At 47.8% G+C, this 18,327-nt stretch overlaps 1 protein-coding gene across 2 annotated transcripts in view; it reads right to left on the reverse strand.

Annotated features, from left to right (window-relative positions):
- The window catches only part of SMAD3 (SMAD family member 3), a 130,212-nt gene extending 112,314 nt beyond the window's left edge, over positions 1–17,898 (reverse strand). Inside the window, exon 1 of one of the 2 annotated variants that reach the window (XM_003901094.5) lies at positions 17,477–17,898. In XM_003901094.5, coding sequence (XP_003901143.1) covers positions 17,477–17,682 — 206 coding nt within the window. In that variant the 5' untranslated portion in view covers positions 17,683–17,898. The remainder of the gene's footprint in view (positions 1–17,476) is intronic. The other variant, XM_017961630.3, reaches the window with a different exon arrangement.
- Positions 17,899–18,327: the final 429 nt, after the last annotated feature.

The following is an 18,327-nucleotide window of genomic DNA, read 5'->3' on the forward strand; positions in this document are numbered from 1 at the left end:
GTTAAAGCAGATAGCAAAAAATAAAAATAAAAAAACATAGTGGCCAAAAGATGACATTTAAAAAGATCCCTGGATCAAAGCCTTTTTGTGAGTACTGTTATTTCATCCTCCTCCTAACGGTAACCACTTCCCACATGAACCCCAGTAAGGCAACCGTGCAGCCCACAAGAGAGATAGAAATATGACCACACTTCCCTCTTATAAACAGGCGACGGTAAACATCTGAGACCACTGGTCCACAGCCGTGGTTAAACAAAGGGTTGGGGGCACCCTGGCACGGCCGTCAGGGCCTCCGTCTCCCCCACATGCTGACGTTCTCTCTCTGAGTAGTGAACTTGGACCATTAACTTCAGAACTGAGGCAAACAGAATCAGCCTCACACTGGGGCAACTTCGCCTGGTTTCATGCCCAGGCTCACCTGGCCACTGCTTCTGGAAACTAAAGAATTTTCCAGGAAAGTAGCTGGTGGTTCCAGGCCCATGCTCAAAGGCGCCTCTCTGTGCTCCACCAGGACAAGAGGGCAGGAAGACAACTTACATATTTACTGGAGTGCCCACCCCATGCCAACCCTCACCTCTTGGTTCAGTAGCGATAGATTCTTTTTTTAAACAATCAAAGCAAAAACTGCAACTCTTTTAATCAAGCAAGAAAAACAGAAAGACCTCAAAAAACTAATTAACTCTGAGATGTTCCCTGGGGTTCCAAGTTATCCCAGCTCCTACATCAATAGGAAAACAAAACATGAGGCCTTGGGACAGGCTCTGTTTTCTCTGAATTGGAATGAAAGGGCACTTACACACTTGAAGTTAGTTACTAGCTCTTTGCGACAGGAAGACTCAAGGGTATTCCCTATCTGCAGAAAGTTCCATCCGAAGACGGCAAAACTTTATATAATTTGGCCAGGACTTTGTTTTTAACCACTAAACATTTATAGAATTTTTATGTCTTCACATATACATGCTTTCAGAGAAAGTTTCCAGCAGATTCAAAGCAACAGAGATGCACAAAGATACTAAACATGCAATTAAACTGCATATGGTTTTGAAGCTAGAACACCGCAAGAACCTTTAGAAAATTTCCCCTGGGGGAGGAGATTCCCCTCAGTGCTATGCCCTGCCCCCACTCCAAACCCTAGGGCAAGTTGTTATCATTTGTCAACAGGAAAATAAGACTGGTGGAGGGGTGGAGACAGAAATCGCAACTGCTTGAAACCTGAAACAACGTGGCTTGCATCACAAAATGTGTGGCCCTGGGTATGGCACTCAGAGGCCCAGACAGTCCCCCCTCTGTGCTTCTCAGGTCCTTTTCTCTCCTTGCGCCTCAATTTAACACCTCTTCCAAAGCTACCAGACTGCCACAGTCTACTCTGGAGATGCTTCAAACACAGTTACAGCACCTTCTCTCCACCTTGACTACAAGCTCCATGAGGGCAGACTTACCATCACATCCTCAGAAGTCAGCAAGACATAAGTGTTCAGGAGTCTCTTAGTGAAGAACACCAGCAACCAACAAATATTAGTAAGTTGGTGCCTAAGTAATGGCAGTTTTGCTATTATTTTCGATGGCAAAAACTGCCATTACTTTTGCACCAACCCAAATAAAATGTACTCAGCACCTACCTCCATACTAATTACCCTGATGAGTCAAAGGAATAGCCTGGGCCCTTGACCTCAAGAGGCTTCTGAGGGTCCATTATTTCTGTCATTGATTGCATGTGATACAATAATGACCGACAAGATACCAGGAGGCTCCTGGGAAAGGTTTTCTTCCTAAAGAGAGACCCCCAAGGAATAGGAGCCCTTTTCTGACCCTGGATGCAACTGTTCGTAGACGGCATATCTGTAACAGCTGTGACCACCTTTGGACCAACAGGAGACAAGCTTGAAGAGAAGATGGCCAGGAAGAAAGATGTAAGGCTCCTGAGTCCTTTCTGATGTCTGAAATTTCCTGCCTCTAGCCTTCTTAGGGGAGATAATAAGCCCTCTTATGATTAAAGCTGTTTGTTGGATTTCAAGTCGCTTTTGGCCAAAAGCATCCTGATACAGCGATGCTGGCCCGATACAGAATGTGGGATGGACTGGAGATGGAAGGGGCCAACCGGCTTACCGCAGCACGCAGGCATGAAGGACTGAGGGCCTCAGCTCGGGAAGGGAGGCTGGCAAAGGTAAGGAGAGCTGCAACTCAGGAGACTCAAAAGCCGCTTCCAGGCTTACCCACAAGATGGCCTAGTCATCCCCGTGTCACCAGGGCTCAGTTCCCACGATGACTATCTGATGCACTGGAGCATAAGTAATGAATACTCTCTGTCCATGCCACCCCCACACATGCCTCCGTGTGTCTGTGGGGTAGCAAAAGGGGAAATGCATCTTGTTCTATTTATAAGACCCAGCTGAGCCACAAAGGCTAACGACAGGGGCACTGTAGTGTCAGCTGAAGTTCTCCAAACAGGTGCCAAGTTTGGTTTGAATTTATATTTCGCATTTCTCAGCCTGTAACCGTTCCTCTTTGTCACTCCAACTGCTCTCCTTGGAGCTCACCCGACAGGGCCTCACCCACAGCAATAGTCTGGTTGGAGAGTTGAGAGAACTCAAGTCCCTCTCCAGACTTCCAATAAATTATCTGGGGCAAGAGAAGGAAGATGAGTTTTGGATGATCGCGGAAACAAACCCTGAGAGCCCGAAGCAGGAGTGAAACAGCACAGCCCTTACATGTTCTCTGCAGAATTCCGTTGGCGGGGAGGGGTTATTCGGGGCCACGTGCTTGCTCCGCAGCGGCCCTGGCACATTCCATGCACTGACCACAATCAAAGAGAAAGAAAAGGCATGCTTACTGTTATTTTTAATTCCTTCCTCAAGGCCTTCCAAAATTCTTCAGCAGGATTATCCACTAAACTTTCACCACTCCCAGCCAATAGTCCCTTTGAAGCCCTCAGCTAAAGTGAAGCGCAGGGCAGGAAAAGTCAAGTCCCAGAAGTCTCTGCTCTTGGCCATTAAATAACATCCAAGTTGCACTGGGCCTACTGGCATCTCCCGGGCTTCAAAGGTACAGGGCCTGATGATGGTGCTGACATAGCAGAGCCATGCGAATGCCCTGCCACCACCACCCCCACCTACTCCATACATACCCGACCTTGACCTCTATACCTCCTTTCCCTTCAGTAGTAGACATCAGCATAGCCAAATGTTCCCTAACACCTACTCCAGTTAATTAAGCTCTGGTACTCACTTTACCATGTTTTTAACGTCTCATCCAGTTTCAAAATATTATATTGCCAACTTGTCGCATGACCTTGGGCAAGTCCTTTCACTTAGAATAGCAGGACATAATTTGCACATTCCCTTCCACTTAAGCAACAGCACAGGAGCTGGCGGATCCAATTCTCCATCACCTTGGTCAGGTATCAAGACCAGAGGCAGGGTGACTATTACCCAGGTTTGCCTGGACAGTCCCGGTTTGTGGCCAAGGACCGTAATTAATAGCGGCCATAATTAATAATGCTGCTCCTTTTCACTTTTGGAAATGTCTTGGTTTGATAAATTATGTAGTCATCCTCGATTCTAAAAGGGGTAGAGCTTCAGCAGCAAATCCAGCTCCAGCCCTTAGCCTGAGACCTAAAGCAACTTACCTAAGTAATCTGAACCTTGTTTCTGTCATTTACCAAAAGGGAATAATGATAGCAAAGTCACGGCTTTTTGTATGAGGACAAGAATGGCCACCCTTTCTTGAGGTGCTATGGGGTAGAATGCAGATAACTAGGAACCAGAGACCTGAGTTGAGATTCCTGTTCTGCCACTGACTCCTCAATGCTTCAGCCTCCTCCTCTGTAAACATAAATAATCCATCTTTCCCAGAGTACTGTAGGTAAGTAAATAAGATCAAGGAGATCACCCACTCTGGCATACACTCAGCATGCAGTTGACACTCAGTCCATGCAGCACGTACCAGGATCATCCCATGTGAGTGGGCTTAGGTGATTTGCTAACAGTCAACACTGCTGACTCGACCATCTTCTGAGTCAAATGCTTGGACAAGGCCAAGAGTAACAGCTCACCTAAGCTTCTAGTACAAGGCACCAGAGCATGTGTGCCCCGAGCTCATATTCCAATATAATTTTGTGCAATATTTATGATTGTCTCTAAAGTCTCTGTGGGAAATCTGGGTGTGAACTTGGAAGCCTTAACTCCCATCTCTGTCAGAAAGGGTTTTCAGCAGTATTAGTAAGTTCTACACCATAAAGAAATAATAGCAGGGCGCGGTGGCTCAAGCCTGTAATCCCAGCACTTTGGGAGGCCGAGACGGGCGGATCACGAGGTCAGGAGATCGAGACCATCCTGGCTAACACAGTGAAACCCCGTCTCTACTAAAAAACACAAAAAACTAGCCGGGCGAAGTGGCGGGTGCCTGTAGTCCCAGCTACTCGGGAAGCTGAGGCAGGAGAATGGCGTGAACCCGAGAGGAGGAGCTTGCAGTGAGCTGAGATCCGGCCACTGCACTCCAGCCTGGGTGACAGAGCAAGACTCCGTCTCAAAAAAAAAAAAAAAAAAAAGAAATAATATGTGGGGGCCAGGCGCGGTGGCTTATGCCTGTAATCCCAGCACTGTGGGAGGCCGACACGGGCAGATCACCTGAGGTCGGGAGTTCGAGACCAGCCTGACCAACATGGAGAAACCCCATCTTTACTAAAAATACAAAATTAGCCGGGCATGGTGGTGAATGCCTGTAATCCCAGCTACCCGGGAGGCTGAGACAGGAGACTCGCCTGAATCTGGGAAGCGGAGGTTGCCGTGAGCCACAGTCATGCCTTTGCACTCCAGCCTGGGCAACAAGAGCGAAACTCCATCTCAAAAAAAAAAAAAGAAAGAAAGAAAGAATATGAGACATTGCAAAACAATTCGCAGCTTGCAAGAAGTTTTTAATCTAAAATAAATCTAATCTGATCTAAATACATAACTTTAATAACGTCCCTCCTGAGGGAGGTCATTGTTTTTCCCATTTTACTGATGAGAAAAAGGAGGCTCAAAGAAGTTAAACGACATGTCCACAGTCACCACTGCAGTAAGCTGGGGAGCAGGGATTTGAACCCACGGCACTCCGCAGCAACAGGCGGCCCCTGGTCTTGCCTTCAGTGACAGGTTTCTAGCAGTGTTTTCAAAAACAGCCCATGAACTAGAATCAGTCCTTGGACATGAAACTCAATCTTTTAAAAACCCAGCAACATAAACCACCACCACCACCACCACCACCAAGTTGACCCTATAGAGGAGAGGTAAATCATACCCAATCTCTCAATGATAAAATGAACGAAGAATACTGATTTAAAGATGCTATTTTACTCTCTTATTAAGGAATATAATCTGTTTGTAATAAACTTACATCATGCTATGGATCTGCAGTACAGAATTTAGGTAGTTTCACTGATTGCAGTGTGGTGTGGAATTGGAAAGCCTAGCCTCGATGATCATCAACAAATTAAAAACACTGACCAGAGACAGTCCATATGAAGGCACTGTGTCAGGCACAGGGAAGACCCAGCAGACGCACTGGGGGGCCTGTGCTTGGGTAGACCAGGCATCTGCATGGAGCCCACTAACACCCCACTTAGTTTCCCAAGGAATCCATATCAAAAGGCTGACATGACTCACTGGCTAATTACCTGAACGCCTGGGCTCCCTGAGCCCTCCTGGCTGAACAACATGTCTTCTCTCCTGACAGTGAACAAAACACTGTTTTCAACCTGGTCCAGACATAGCCTAAAGCTGTTCACATGGTACTGTAAAGGATTATGACTCTGACCTGGATAACTCGGGCAGAAAACCTGCTGTTAACAGCCACTGGGTAAGAGGAGGAAATGAAATAAGAAACGATAGAATGGTGGCTTTCACCATGCCACTTCCCTGCTTTAAAATCTCCTGGACGCTTACAGAGCAAGGTCCAAACACAAAGTACCAAGTTTGACAAACCAAAGCCCTTGACAACATCCTTCTCCAGCTCCTCTCTGGCCACTCCCTCCCTCATCCACACTCTGGCCATCCTAAACTGTCTTGCCTTCCCTAGACAGCAGGCCCTTCCACATTCTGGTCTGTGATCTGTGCTGCCTCCCACCCCACTCCCATACTCCTCTCCATCCTTCAGGGCCCCATTTGAGCATGCCTCCTCTGTGAAGCCTGCAGAAATAGATCTGCTCTTCCTCTGGGCTCCCAAACATTTTGTTTGACCTTCACTCTAGTGTCTCTTCCATGAACCCACCATAACTGTGGTTACTGGTGTCCCTTTTTGCCTCTGAGCAGTTCAGAGACACGATTTCATCTCTGTATCTCTGGTGCTTAATAAAGATTTCCAGCAAACAAATGCACATTCAGTGGTTCAGTTCTCGGCTCCACTTTTTGAATGAGCAGCTACAATATGTAGCACCTTCTCCCTCATCTGCATTAAATTCATTCTGACCTGGGTTCAGGGTGAGGGAAATCAATTCCTGCGAACATCTCCAAAATCCTACCAATATAATGGTGCCACCTGGGCTGGGATTCAGTTGTGGCCACGCAACTGAGCGGATGGTGCAAAAATAAAGGAAAGAAAAGAAAAGGAAAAGAAAGGAGAGAAAAGAAAGAAAGGAAGAAAGGCCTGTCCCTACAAAGCAAGAATACATAGGATGGCCTACACACCATATGTAGTATTTAAAGACAGAAATCAAGGTAACAAACGATTACACAGCACGCTTTCTATCATCCTACCTTGACCAATACTTTAATAAGTCCAGGTTTGAGTTTAGGATTCCCTGACCCCTTGGTTTCACAATGGAATGTGGAAGCTCAGAGAGACCCAGCCCCAGATCTCAGCCCACCCCTAGCACCACCCATAACTTTGAGAGGCCTGGTGCACACCCACATAGAGTCCCCAGGTCACAAGTCCAAGCTCTAGCCAATTCCTTCATACCCCTGCACCCCTTGCCCAGCCACTGGGCCCGCGGGTACATGTGTTGTCCATGGCCAACACAGTCTGCCCTCAAGTAACAGACCTGCGGAAGAGACCCACCCAGGACTTGGAAACAGGCTCAAGACACTGGGGCAGGGAACTGCAGGGCCAGGCCTCTGAGCAGGATCTGGAAAAAGGAAGTGCTGGCTCTAGATGGGCCTGTCCCTTGGCCCTACAGTCTCCTTGCCCCAACAAGAGGAGCACAGCCAGGTGGAACGCCAAAGCATGACTCTTTAAACGTGAGCTCCCTCTTGCACGTATCTGAGGGCAGTCAAGGGTACAGCCACCACGTCTGGGTCATTTCAGAGCCATGAGTTTCTGGACCTGACCATTCTCACTCAACAGCCAAGCTAACCAGTAAGCTAGTACTTGAGGGAGAGCCGGAAGTGCCTTCCAACTTGGGCCTCAAAAAAACACCAGCAACAATAAACATCATGCACTTCCATGCACTTACGGGCAACTATCAGTGACAGGCGCGTGAGTCACTGCGTTTCTGCTTCAGGATCTTACCCATCCCCCACCCCAGGAGACCTGATTCATCAGTTTGTTTTTAGTACTATTATTTTTGGTCCACCAAACGAATTTTTAAAAATAATGATAGAGAAGGTGAGGGGGGAGGGCAGAACCACCTAAGAATATGAATTGTTTCTCTTTCAATAGCCTGCCAAGCCTTACATCAACAAGTGGCATGTCTGTATGTTCTCCGTGTGTATTGAAGTAGATCCTTTTACTATGTCAACTGAGACTCTCCAAAGGAGAATGCCCTGCGAGCAAGGGTGTCGGGGTGGGAAGGGGATCACCTATTGGAGTCGATGGACACCATCTGCCAAATTTCCCCTCTGAAAGGGAAAATGAGTGTTTACTGAGCACCTACTGTGTACTATGATCGATACTGGCAAAGTACTTGATACATCTTATCTCATTTGGGTTGATTTCTTTTTTTTTTTTTTGAGACGGAGTCTCACTCTGTTGCCCTGGCTGGAGTACAGTGGTACAATCTTGGCTCACTGCAACTTCCCGCTCCCAGATTCCAACAATTCTCTTGTCTTAGCCTCCTGAGTAGTGAAATTACAGTCACCCGCTACCACGCCCAACTAATTTTTGTAGTTTTAGTAGAGACAAGGTTTCACCATATTGGTCAGGCTGGTCTCAAACTATTGACCTCAGGTGATCCAGCCACCTTGGCTTCCCAAAGTGCTGGGATTATAGGCATGAGCCACCGTGCCCGGCCACTTGGGTTGATTTCTATGAAGTAGGTAGTTTCATCCTCATTTTACAGATGCAGAAACTGGGGCTCAGTAAGTTGAAGCAAAGTACCCAAGGTCACCACATAGCTGATAACTGTCAGACTCAAACCCAGATCCATCAGACTTGAGAGGCTTTGCTCTTTCTGCCTAACTGTGCTCTTCCTGTCCTCCCCCTCTCCTGCTCCCCAGGTAATATGTGAAGAACCTGTTTGGGTAGAGACAGCCACACACAAAATGTAAAGGGGTGGCACACCAAACAGTAATTCACTCTGCCCTCCCATGGACTAGGAGAAATTAGACCCACCTTGAGTCTGACTTCAGTAAGAGTAAGAAAAAGTTTACAACCAGGAAGATTTGAAGCAAAAGGAAAAATCCAATTTCCATCACCAGTGCCTGCTTTCAGCCACTTGTAACTACTCAAAAAGTCCTTTCTGGATTCATTACTCCACATTTGGGCTTAGCCCAGAGGTGATTTTTTAAGGAAAAAATGCCTTTTGGCATTTTTGAGCTGTGACAGCGTAAAAACAGACCTTTAAAAAACACACACCCAAAAAGCATCACTATTTTCAAAAGTCCAGTTGAAAAGAAAAAAAAAAAAATTGGTGACATCTCAGAGCTACAACTTGGCTTGGCAGTTTGTGATGCAACACTTAGCCACAAAAGGGACCAGATTTATAATCTGTAGGTTTCAAAGGCAAAGTCATACACCGTGTTTCTTAAACAATACTGGAGTCTTAACCCAGCTCTACTGAAAATACAAAAATTAGCCGGGCGTGGTGGCGGGTGCCTGTAGTCCCAGCTACTCAGGAGGCTGAGGCAGGAGAAATGCTTGAACCTGGAACTGCAGTGAGCTGAGATCGTGCCACTGAACTCAAGCCTGGGCGACAGAGCGAGACTGTCAAAAAAAAAAAAAAAGCAAGCAAGCAAGCAAGCAACAAACAAACAATACAATACTGGAGTCCTAAATACCCGCAAAGCACTCAAGAGAAAAACTTGCCAGATGTAAGCTGGGAGAGCCATGTGATACTGAAAAAGAACTATTTAGGTGGAAACTCACTTTTCATTTCCTAGTTGGGGTTTAAACTTGCAACATCCACGCTGCCTAACAAAAGGCTCATGCTTACGCAATCAAGTGCAGCCTTTCTTTATATAGATGCTTGCAAATAAATAAAGGAAGCTTCCTGGGTAAACTTTGACATATGAGCAAACATTTTCCACAGGTATCCTCTATAATGCCTACCTCTTACATTTAACCATTTTTAGGCATCTGTGGTCATTAGTTTAAGTAAACTTCCTGTTCTTAGAATAGTCAAAAATAGCAACAAAAGAAGAAAAACTGTTCACTGCATTTCAAGAGGCACAGCCTCCACATCTTCATCCTAGCATTATTTTTACATTCCTTTGTAGTTAAATGTCACTGATTCAGACTCACAGAGTAAGGAAGAGGAAAGGAAGAAGGAGGGAAATCACCAAAATTAAAGGCTGAATTACAATTTTATTATTCCACTTATGTAAATTAGTTGACACCAGGCTGACAGAGTCTTGGAACATTGATAATTAAAGATCTGTCATTCACTGATGAACTAGATGCGTGCAAATGGGAGCTTCTAAAATGTTTGTATGTGGCCAGGCGCAGTGGCTCACGCCTGGAATCCCAGCACTTTCGGAGGCCGAAGCAGGCAGATCACTTGAGGCCAGGAGTTGGAGACCAGCCTGGCGCACATGGCGAAACTGGTCTCTAATGAAAATAGAAAATTAGCCGGGTATGGTGGCGCATGCCTGTAATCCCAGCTACTCAGAAGGCTGAGGCAGGAGACTCACTTGAACCTGGGAGACAGAGGTTGCAGTGAAGCAAGATCGCGCCATTGAACTTCAGCCTGGGCAACAAGAGCAAAACTCCATCTCAAAAAATAAAATAAAATAAAATAAAATAAAATGCTTGTAGGAATACAATTCCAAGTTAGAAAGGCCCTCCAATAGAGCTTATGTAGCCTATTTTCCAGTTGAGAACATTTGAGGCCCAAAGAAGTAAGGTAACTTGTCCCAGGTCACACAGCTAATCAGAAACAGAGCCATGTCTAGAACCTACCCAGGTCTGCTGACTCCTACCTCCAAAATAATCCCCAAACCCTTGTTTATTAGTAATTTTTCTTTGACAGCATTTATGGGGCAAAAAGGCCTGCTAAACAAACTTTCGCCTAGTCCAGAATTAGCCAAACTTCTTAATTAATAGGCTTCTACTGTGTTTTCATTTTAAACTGAGTCTCTGTCAAAACATTCTACAGCAGTTGCCACTGTGGCAGGCTGCTGTTTATAGGAAGGGCCTTAGATAACCAACAGTGGATAGTATGACTCGTGCTATAGATTTGTTTATTTCTCCAACTGTTAATTAAGTCGAAACAAAGGATAATGTTATACAGAGAGAGAGAGAGAGAGAGAGAGATCCTTGTCAAGTCAATAAACTGCAGAGCTTGGGGGACTTGGTTTGTTTGGCACCAAAAAACAGTATTTACAAATTAGCTAAAGAGTGAACACATACAGCATTCTTACAACTCCAAAGAGCCTGTGTTTCACAGCCAGTGGACTAGAAGCTACAGAAGGCGCCAGGGACAGTATCTGCCTTATTCACTATTTTGTCCCCATTACCTGGCACAGAAATTAGCACCTGGTAGGAGCATTAAAGGAAGGCATAAAAAGGAACTGGACACGTTCTCTTGGAATGGCCTCTGTTCTAAAACTTAGAATATAGTAAAATTAGAAACCAAACTTCTGTAGCATGGACTTAGGATGGCAACTTCCCACTGTTTCCAGGAACCATTGTGCTTGAAGATGGGAAGACTGAAGGTTCCATAGCTCAGGGACTTGTCAGAGGCCAACAGAAGGTCCTACCCCTCCTTAGGGAGGAGCTAGTCCCATCCAACACTGCACCAGCCATTCACGTGTGCACATGGCTGGTGAATCTCCCATCCCCTGTATATTCAGCAGGCTGCCATCACGAGCAGCCTTCTTGGGCAGTCCTCTTGCCAGCCAACCAACTCTATGAGATGTGGATTTGGGGGAGGGAATGGAGTCTTCCTTTAGTTTTGCTTTTGTTTTAAGCAGTCAACATGGCAAAGGAGAAAAGGGCAAAAGTCAATTAGGACTATTGATGAGACTTGCTGATTAAGAAAGCTGCATTCCAACCTTAGAGAACTTAATTGCAATTACAGGAAGCTGAAGAGGTGGACGAAGGTGGGAGAACAAGGTTAACGGGAATGAAAGCCGATTTCAATTTAAAGCAAGCCCTGCTTGGTCCTATTTATTTCGTTAAGGAGCTCACGCAGAATAATGGCTGTACTGTGCATCAAATGGCATTAAAATCTCCTAATAAATTAACAAGTAAAAATTAATGGTCGCTCAGTTCATTAAATTGTGTTAATTTTATTTCCATTATAATAATACAGCAATCACATGTCTACATTATTAAACCAATATTTATTTTGTAACTCATTTAACTGGATTCCTGATGTGATAAGCCTGAAACAAATTCTATCAATTTAATCAACTTCTTGCATTTCTCATCAGAATTAAATGCGACGGTATTCATAGACTTTTTCTGTTATTAAAATTGTAATTTAAAACTTCGCCCTTGCAAAGACTTTTTTAAAAACATACCACTAAAAGCGCCTATGTTCATTCAGAAACTCGGGTACCTAGGATTTATTCTCAGCAACTGTTAACCAGAGAAACAAGAAGCTAGGTCACACTGAAGCTCTGAATTTCAAAGCAACCATCTGCAAGTTGTCCACTTTTTATTTATTTATTTATTTGTTTATTTTGAGACGGAGGCTCGCTCTGTCACCCAGGCTGGAGTACAATGGTGCAACCTCCACCTCCCAGGTTCAGGTGATTCTCCTGCCTCAGCCTCCTGAGTAGCTGGGACTTACAGGCACCCGCCACCATGCCCGGCTAATTTTTTTGTATTTTTAGTAGAGATGGGGTTTCACCATGTTAGCCAGAATGGTCGCGATCTCCTGACCTTGTGATCCGCCTGCCTCAGCCTCCTAAAGTGCTGGGATTACAGGCGTGAGCCACCGTGCCCGGCCAAGTTGTCCACTTTTTATTAACACTCCCTGTCATATTCTGAGCTGATATATCTGAAGTCCCTGTTCCCACCAAGGAAACCTGAATTTCAGGTTTGCAGTACCAAATTACTTTTTACTTCAAAGAGAAAATGGTTTACAGTGGAGTAAAATATCGCACCCAAGTCACTGGCCATTCAGTGCCAGTTACAAGGTAACACATTTATAGCAGCACACAGTTTAGTAAAAGACAGAGGATAAAGATGTCCTCATTCTTGTAGGGAACTATCCCCATGTACCAAAAAGTTCCCAACATCATACTGCAGTCCAAAAACCTTCACTTGGATAACTCTTGTCCCCTTCTTAGTTTTCCACCTCTCATGGGTTCTCCTCCTGTCTACACCTCCTCTCACAGAATTCACTGTGTTTCCATATTGCTGGTACTTAGTACATTCCTCAGCCACAGCTCATGCTACACCTTTGAGCAAGTCTGTCTCCCGCTCTAGACAGGGAGCTCTTGGAGTACAGGGACCCTTCTGGGGTCATTGTAGTACATGCTCAATCCAGGACTGAATAATTCAATAATGAATGAATGATGCAGAACGAAGGCTAAACATAACATACCTGTCAAGTTCTCTGGTTCACAAAACACTTCCACAGGACTTATCTCATCCTGACTTTACAGGTGCAGACATAAAAGCTGTGAAACTTAAGTGGATTCCCAAATCCTTGCAGGTAGTAGAACGGTAGGTACAGGACCTGAATCTTGTGTTTTTTTCCAGAGAAAACAGATGCCTGTCATTATTTTATTTTCGAACATAGTGACTTCTACAATATTTAAAAGGCACATCAACGCCCGGCCCCATCAAAAATCATCCATACTAGATCTCATATTTCTACTGGTAACTGGGAATGAGAAAGAGATAGCAGTTAGGTACTCAAATAATGCCCTATTAATGTTTCCCTTACTGATGTGTAAGCTCCTCACAGGCAGGGAACTTTTCAAACGTGTCTCTATATCCTCCTCTGGTACCTAAAAAACTGACTCAGACATGGGAGGGGTCCAATAAATATCAATAAATCAACACAATCCAGCCCTGTAACATTTGACTGGCAATTCTCAACAGAGGGGCTGTCTGCAAACATTCCACTCCCAGGTGCAAGCAGCATGTTCCAAGGTTCTAAATGTTCCCAGGGAACATCAAGTGGCTCCTAGGTTCAGCTGCAGCTGAGTCAGTTCCCTCATCAGCTACCTATTGTCCTGCAGGTACCTCCTCTTCTCAGGCCCTACGTGGAGCTCCCCTAATCAAAGTTAACAAGAGCAAAGAGACAAGGGACTACCTCCCTAGCAGCTGGAAGGGGGCTTGCTTCCAATGGGCCACATGGTGCTCTGAGCTGCAGCCGAGAAGAGGGAGGCCTCTACAGCCTTGGTAATAGGTCTATCCCCAGAAATCTGGAAAAAGAATGTTAAAGATTAGGATCTTTTTCCTTTCTCAAAGTGAGAGTACCCTGGCAAAATTCAAGGAGATAATAAGAGGAGGCAACAGTAAAAGATCAGATTCGGTGGGGCGTGGTGGCTCACACCTGTAATCCCAGCACTTTGGGAGGCCAAGGTGGGCAGATCACAAGGTCAGGAGTTCAAGACCAGGCTGACCAACCTGGTGAAACCCCATCTCTACTAAAAATACAAAAATTAGCTGGACGTGGTGGCAGGCGCCTGTAATCCCAGCTACTCGGGAGGCTGAGGCACGAGAATCGCTTGAACCGGGAGGCAGAGGTTGCAGTAAGCTAAGATCAGGCCACTGCACTCCAGCCTGGGCAACAGGGCAAGAATCTGCTTCCAAAACAAAAAGATCAGATTCACACGGAGGGAGTAGATGCTGTGTGTCAGATCTAGCGTTTGCTTCAATCCTCCAATTTTCCACTGGACTGGGTGCTCTGACACATGAAAGCCCAAATTCCCTTCCGAACAAGCAATGCTTTAAGCTTGGTCTAGCTCCCAACAACGAGGCCAAGGCATGGATTCCCTGGTGGAAGCACAAGCTACCAGTGTCTACCAGAAAACTAAGTTTTAAGTGTGCCGAGCTCCTTATTCCTCATATAACGCTCACACACCAACTCTCATTCAGTGGCAAATGCTTTGATTCCATTCTTATACACTGGCAAGGAAGATACCTGCAGCTTTACTCAGGTACTCAAGCAGGTGAGGCATGAGAGGCTGTTACAAAACTTGTGTAAATTCTGTCAATCCTGCCAGACCTCAGAGTATCCTGACAGCCCCTTTATTGGTGTATCTAAATGAAGCTCTTACCACTTCCTCGGCACCAATCTCTTTTACCTTCTTGATGTCGGTAAGTGTGTATCACTCCAGCTCCCCTGATAATTGAAACAAATTAGAGCTGGTGTCACAGAGAAGCAAGCCTGTGGTCTGGAAGTCCCCAGTATACAGCTCTAATTGCCAAATATTGCTGTTGCAGCTCGTGATTATATATTAGCCAAAACACACTTGGCTTAATCTCCTTAGACTGAGGGCTCCTTAAACCCCAGAGTCCAGATCTTGCAGAGTGTTTTTAAGCATCCAGTGACCAACCCCCCACACACAGGGGGAATGACTAAGTTAAACGCTTTCCTTTCTCTACTTTCCAAACTAAAAGGCAGTTGTGGTGAAAGCAGACAATTTGACAAGCAACACTGCAATCTATGGGGCTTAGCAGACACATCGATATCACCAGCATAAGGCCAAACCAGCCACCTCCCCAAGACGTGGCCTTTAGTTTTCTGCCCACGACCAAAACAGCAGCAGCTGTTGCCAAGGGACACAAGGTGACCCAGAGGCGTGGGCACAAAATCCAAGGATGAAAATCCATTTTGTCTGGATCCACCCAAGCAACTGGGTTTCCCTAACTGAAAAAAAAGATGAAAAAAAAAAAATCTGCTTTTGCATTCAGTCCTATCCAGGCAGGCAGAAGATGCCTCAGTCCTAACAAAGTCACGAGAAGGCCACAGGGCAGGTTGGCTTGAACCCTCAGAATCATCCAAAGCGTTCACATGTCTTAGGCTTCCAAAGTCTCAGCAGGACTTTGGAAGAGGAAAAGGCAGGCCAAAGGTATGGCCCCACAGAGGACAAACTCCTACCAAGGCAAGGGAAAGCAAGGCCTCTCTGCCAAGCGATCACCAGCCCAAAGATTAAAGAAGCAACCGCACATACAAAGATCCACAGGGCCCTCCCCAAGCTAACACAGTTTTAGCATTCAGCAAAGAATGTATTCAGGATCTTCAAAGTATAAAGCAGCATGGGTCCGCAGAAAGAGCACATTCTGTCAGAATCCCACGTCTACAACTCAAGCCTTTTCACCTCTCTCTTTTAAAGTTTCCTCTGCTTTAAAAATGTGATAATCTTAAGCCTAACAACCTTATCTACTTTCCAGGGCTGGTTGCTTGCTTGCTTGCTTTCTATCTTGTTTTGAGGACCTCAGAAAACCATGTGAAAATGCTTTGTAAACTGTGAAACACTTTTCACAGCTGCCTGTTTTATAATTGATATCATTTTTTTTTTCCTGTTTCAATGCATAAAGCACTTGTCTTCAATGCACCCAGTCAGATAAGAGGAAGGTAGGTTTGGCAGACCCCTCCCACTCTACCCTCTCCACCCCCACCGAAGGAATACAGAAGAATTAAGAACCAGAGCTGGAACCAAATCCCAGGTCTCTCTGACCATCACATCACACCACCTCCTCTGAAGTCAATTCTGGCTCCCGATCACACGGCCAGCGACTTCCCCAGACAGCACACCGCCTTCCCTCCCCCTTTATTGACTGGATCCACCCAGTCAAAAAAAAAAAAAAAATTTTAAGTCTGCACTCCCACCATATGTGGCATTTATTTCCAGGGGAGGCCTGCCCTGGGTTCCCGTGGACAGATGTTGCTTTGTGCCTGCCTGACTCGCCTGGCAGCCCTTGTACAACTGCCCCAAGCAGGTGGCCAAGGATGGAGTCCACCCTGGCCCAGGGGCAGGGATGACAATCCCCTTTTTGGCTTACAGTCCCTGGTGCTTTCTACTCATTCCTCTGCAGCCTGGGACCCCCAAAACAGCCAGCCCCCAACACACACACTCTCTCCCTTGGTTCAGAATCGAAGGAGGCTGAGAGGTAGAGACAGGAAGTCAAGGTATCCCCACCCCCAATTCCCAGCCAGGCACAGCTAAGCTAAGGAAGGCCCTGGGGGAGTGGAGAGAAGTCACTGACCCTTTCTATCAGCCATCTGTGGGCTCCCGCCCGACCTAGCTAGCGCGCAACGGGAAGGATAAAGGAGATGCAGACAGATGGCAGCGCGCTTTGGGAAGGAGGGCTCTACAGGAATGCGAGGGCCGATGCGAGGCCCACTTTGGGGTGTGTTTTGTTATCTGCCCGGTTCCAGCCCGCCCCTCTCCCTCATTCTGCACGAACTCAAAATCTCTTGGACCAAAAGGAGGGCAAAAGAGTCGGGATGGGGAGTGGGAGGTGGGGGAGAAGACCCTATTTTCTGCCACTTGTCTCTCCCATTTGGAAGTCACAGCATTGCACTGCAACCAAAGTGCGTGCGTGCTCAGGGGGCGGGAGACTGGCACAACCGAGTCTAAAAATACTCGATAAAAATGCTAATCCCGAAGGCAAAGAAAGAACGAAGAAGGAATCTGTCAATCACGAGGCTCCCGCTCCTCACCCACAGCCCCAGCTGTACGGACCGCATTCCTGTAGAGGAAAGTGGGGAGACCGGACTGAAGAAAAGAAACGCAAAGACACCACCACCTCCACGAGCGCGGGCCGCGGGGGCGGGAGGCGGCGGCGGAGGAGGGGCTCCGGCCCGCGGAGCCGAACAAAGCGGGCCTCAACTTCCAGCCCCAGCTCCCCAGGGTGGGGGCGGCCGAGTCCCGCAACAACCCGCTCTCCCCTCCCGGAGGTGGAAAGGGAATGTGAGGTCTGGAAGCCAGAGTGCCGTGTGGAAGCCTCGGGCTCTGATCTTTGCAAATGCAGAGATGGTTTTGTTTGGGGTCCCCCCACCCCCTTCCTGCCCGCGCTCTAGCTCCCACTCTCACACACACGCACCCACACAGTCTCCCTCTCTCTCCCTCTTCCCGTCTCCAACCCCAATGGGTCGGCCCCGCAGTGCCAGGGGGCCGGGTCGGCGTGTCCCCGGGTCCCCTGGGCGGGCCCCCACCTGGGGATGGTGATGCACTTGGTGTTGGCGTTCTGCGTGGTGATGGCCTTCTCCAGCTCGTCCAGCTGCCCCGTCTTCTTGAGTTTCTTGACCAGGCTCTTGACCGCCTTCTCGCACCATTTCTCCTCCTGCCCGTTCTGCTCACCCTTCTTCCAGCCCAGCAGGCGCTTCACGATCGGGGGAGTGAAAGGCAGGATGGACGACATGGCTGGGGAGGGCGCGCGGGCGGCGAGGAGCGCCCCCGGCGGGGCTGGGCTCGACGGAACGCCGGGGGCGCAGAGGGGAGCTCGGCCGGGGCCTGCCGCGGTCGCCCAAACTTCGCCTCAACTCTCGGCGAAGTTGCTGGGGCGCCGGGCCGGGCCGCGGCGCTGCAGCCTGCGGGGCTCGGCGCGCGGCCCTGCGCCCGGAGCGGCTCCCACGGCGAAGAGAAGGGCGGCCGGGCGGGCGGACGGCAGCGGTGCCGGGTTGGGAAGGCCCCGAACGCGGGGCGGAGGTGGCGGCCGCGAGACTCCAAGTGGCAGCAGAAGTTTGGCTTTCCGCACGGGGTAGCTGTTTGGGTGCCGCCTCCGGGAAGGAAAGTCCAACCCCCGGCCAAACTTCGCTCGCCTTGCTAGCTTTGATGCGCAGATCCCTCCGCCTCTGCTGCCTCGCCGCCTCGCCACCCTAGTCCTCCCGGCTCGCCGCTAGCTCGCTCGCTGGCTGGGCCGGCCCGGGGCGTGCGCCGCGCTCCCGCTCCCGCCCGCTCCCAGTCTGTGTTTCATGCAAATCCGCGTGCAGCCTCCTTTCCAAGCGCTGTCACCGCCCCCTCGCCGCCGGGGCTCTCCGCCTCCTCCCCTGCGCCCCGCCACCTC

The sequence above is a fragment of the Papio anubis genome, chromosome 7 (genome assembly GCF_008728515.1).
Source record: "Papio anubis isolate 15944 chromosome 7, Panubis1.0, whole genome shotgun sequence".
Taxonomy (NCBI): Eukaryota; Metazoa; Chordata; class Mammalia; order Primates; family Cercopithecidae; genus Papio; species Papio anubis.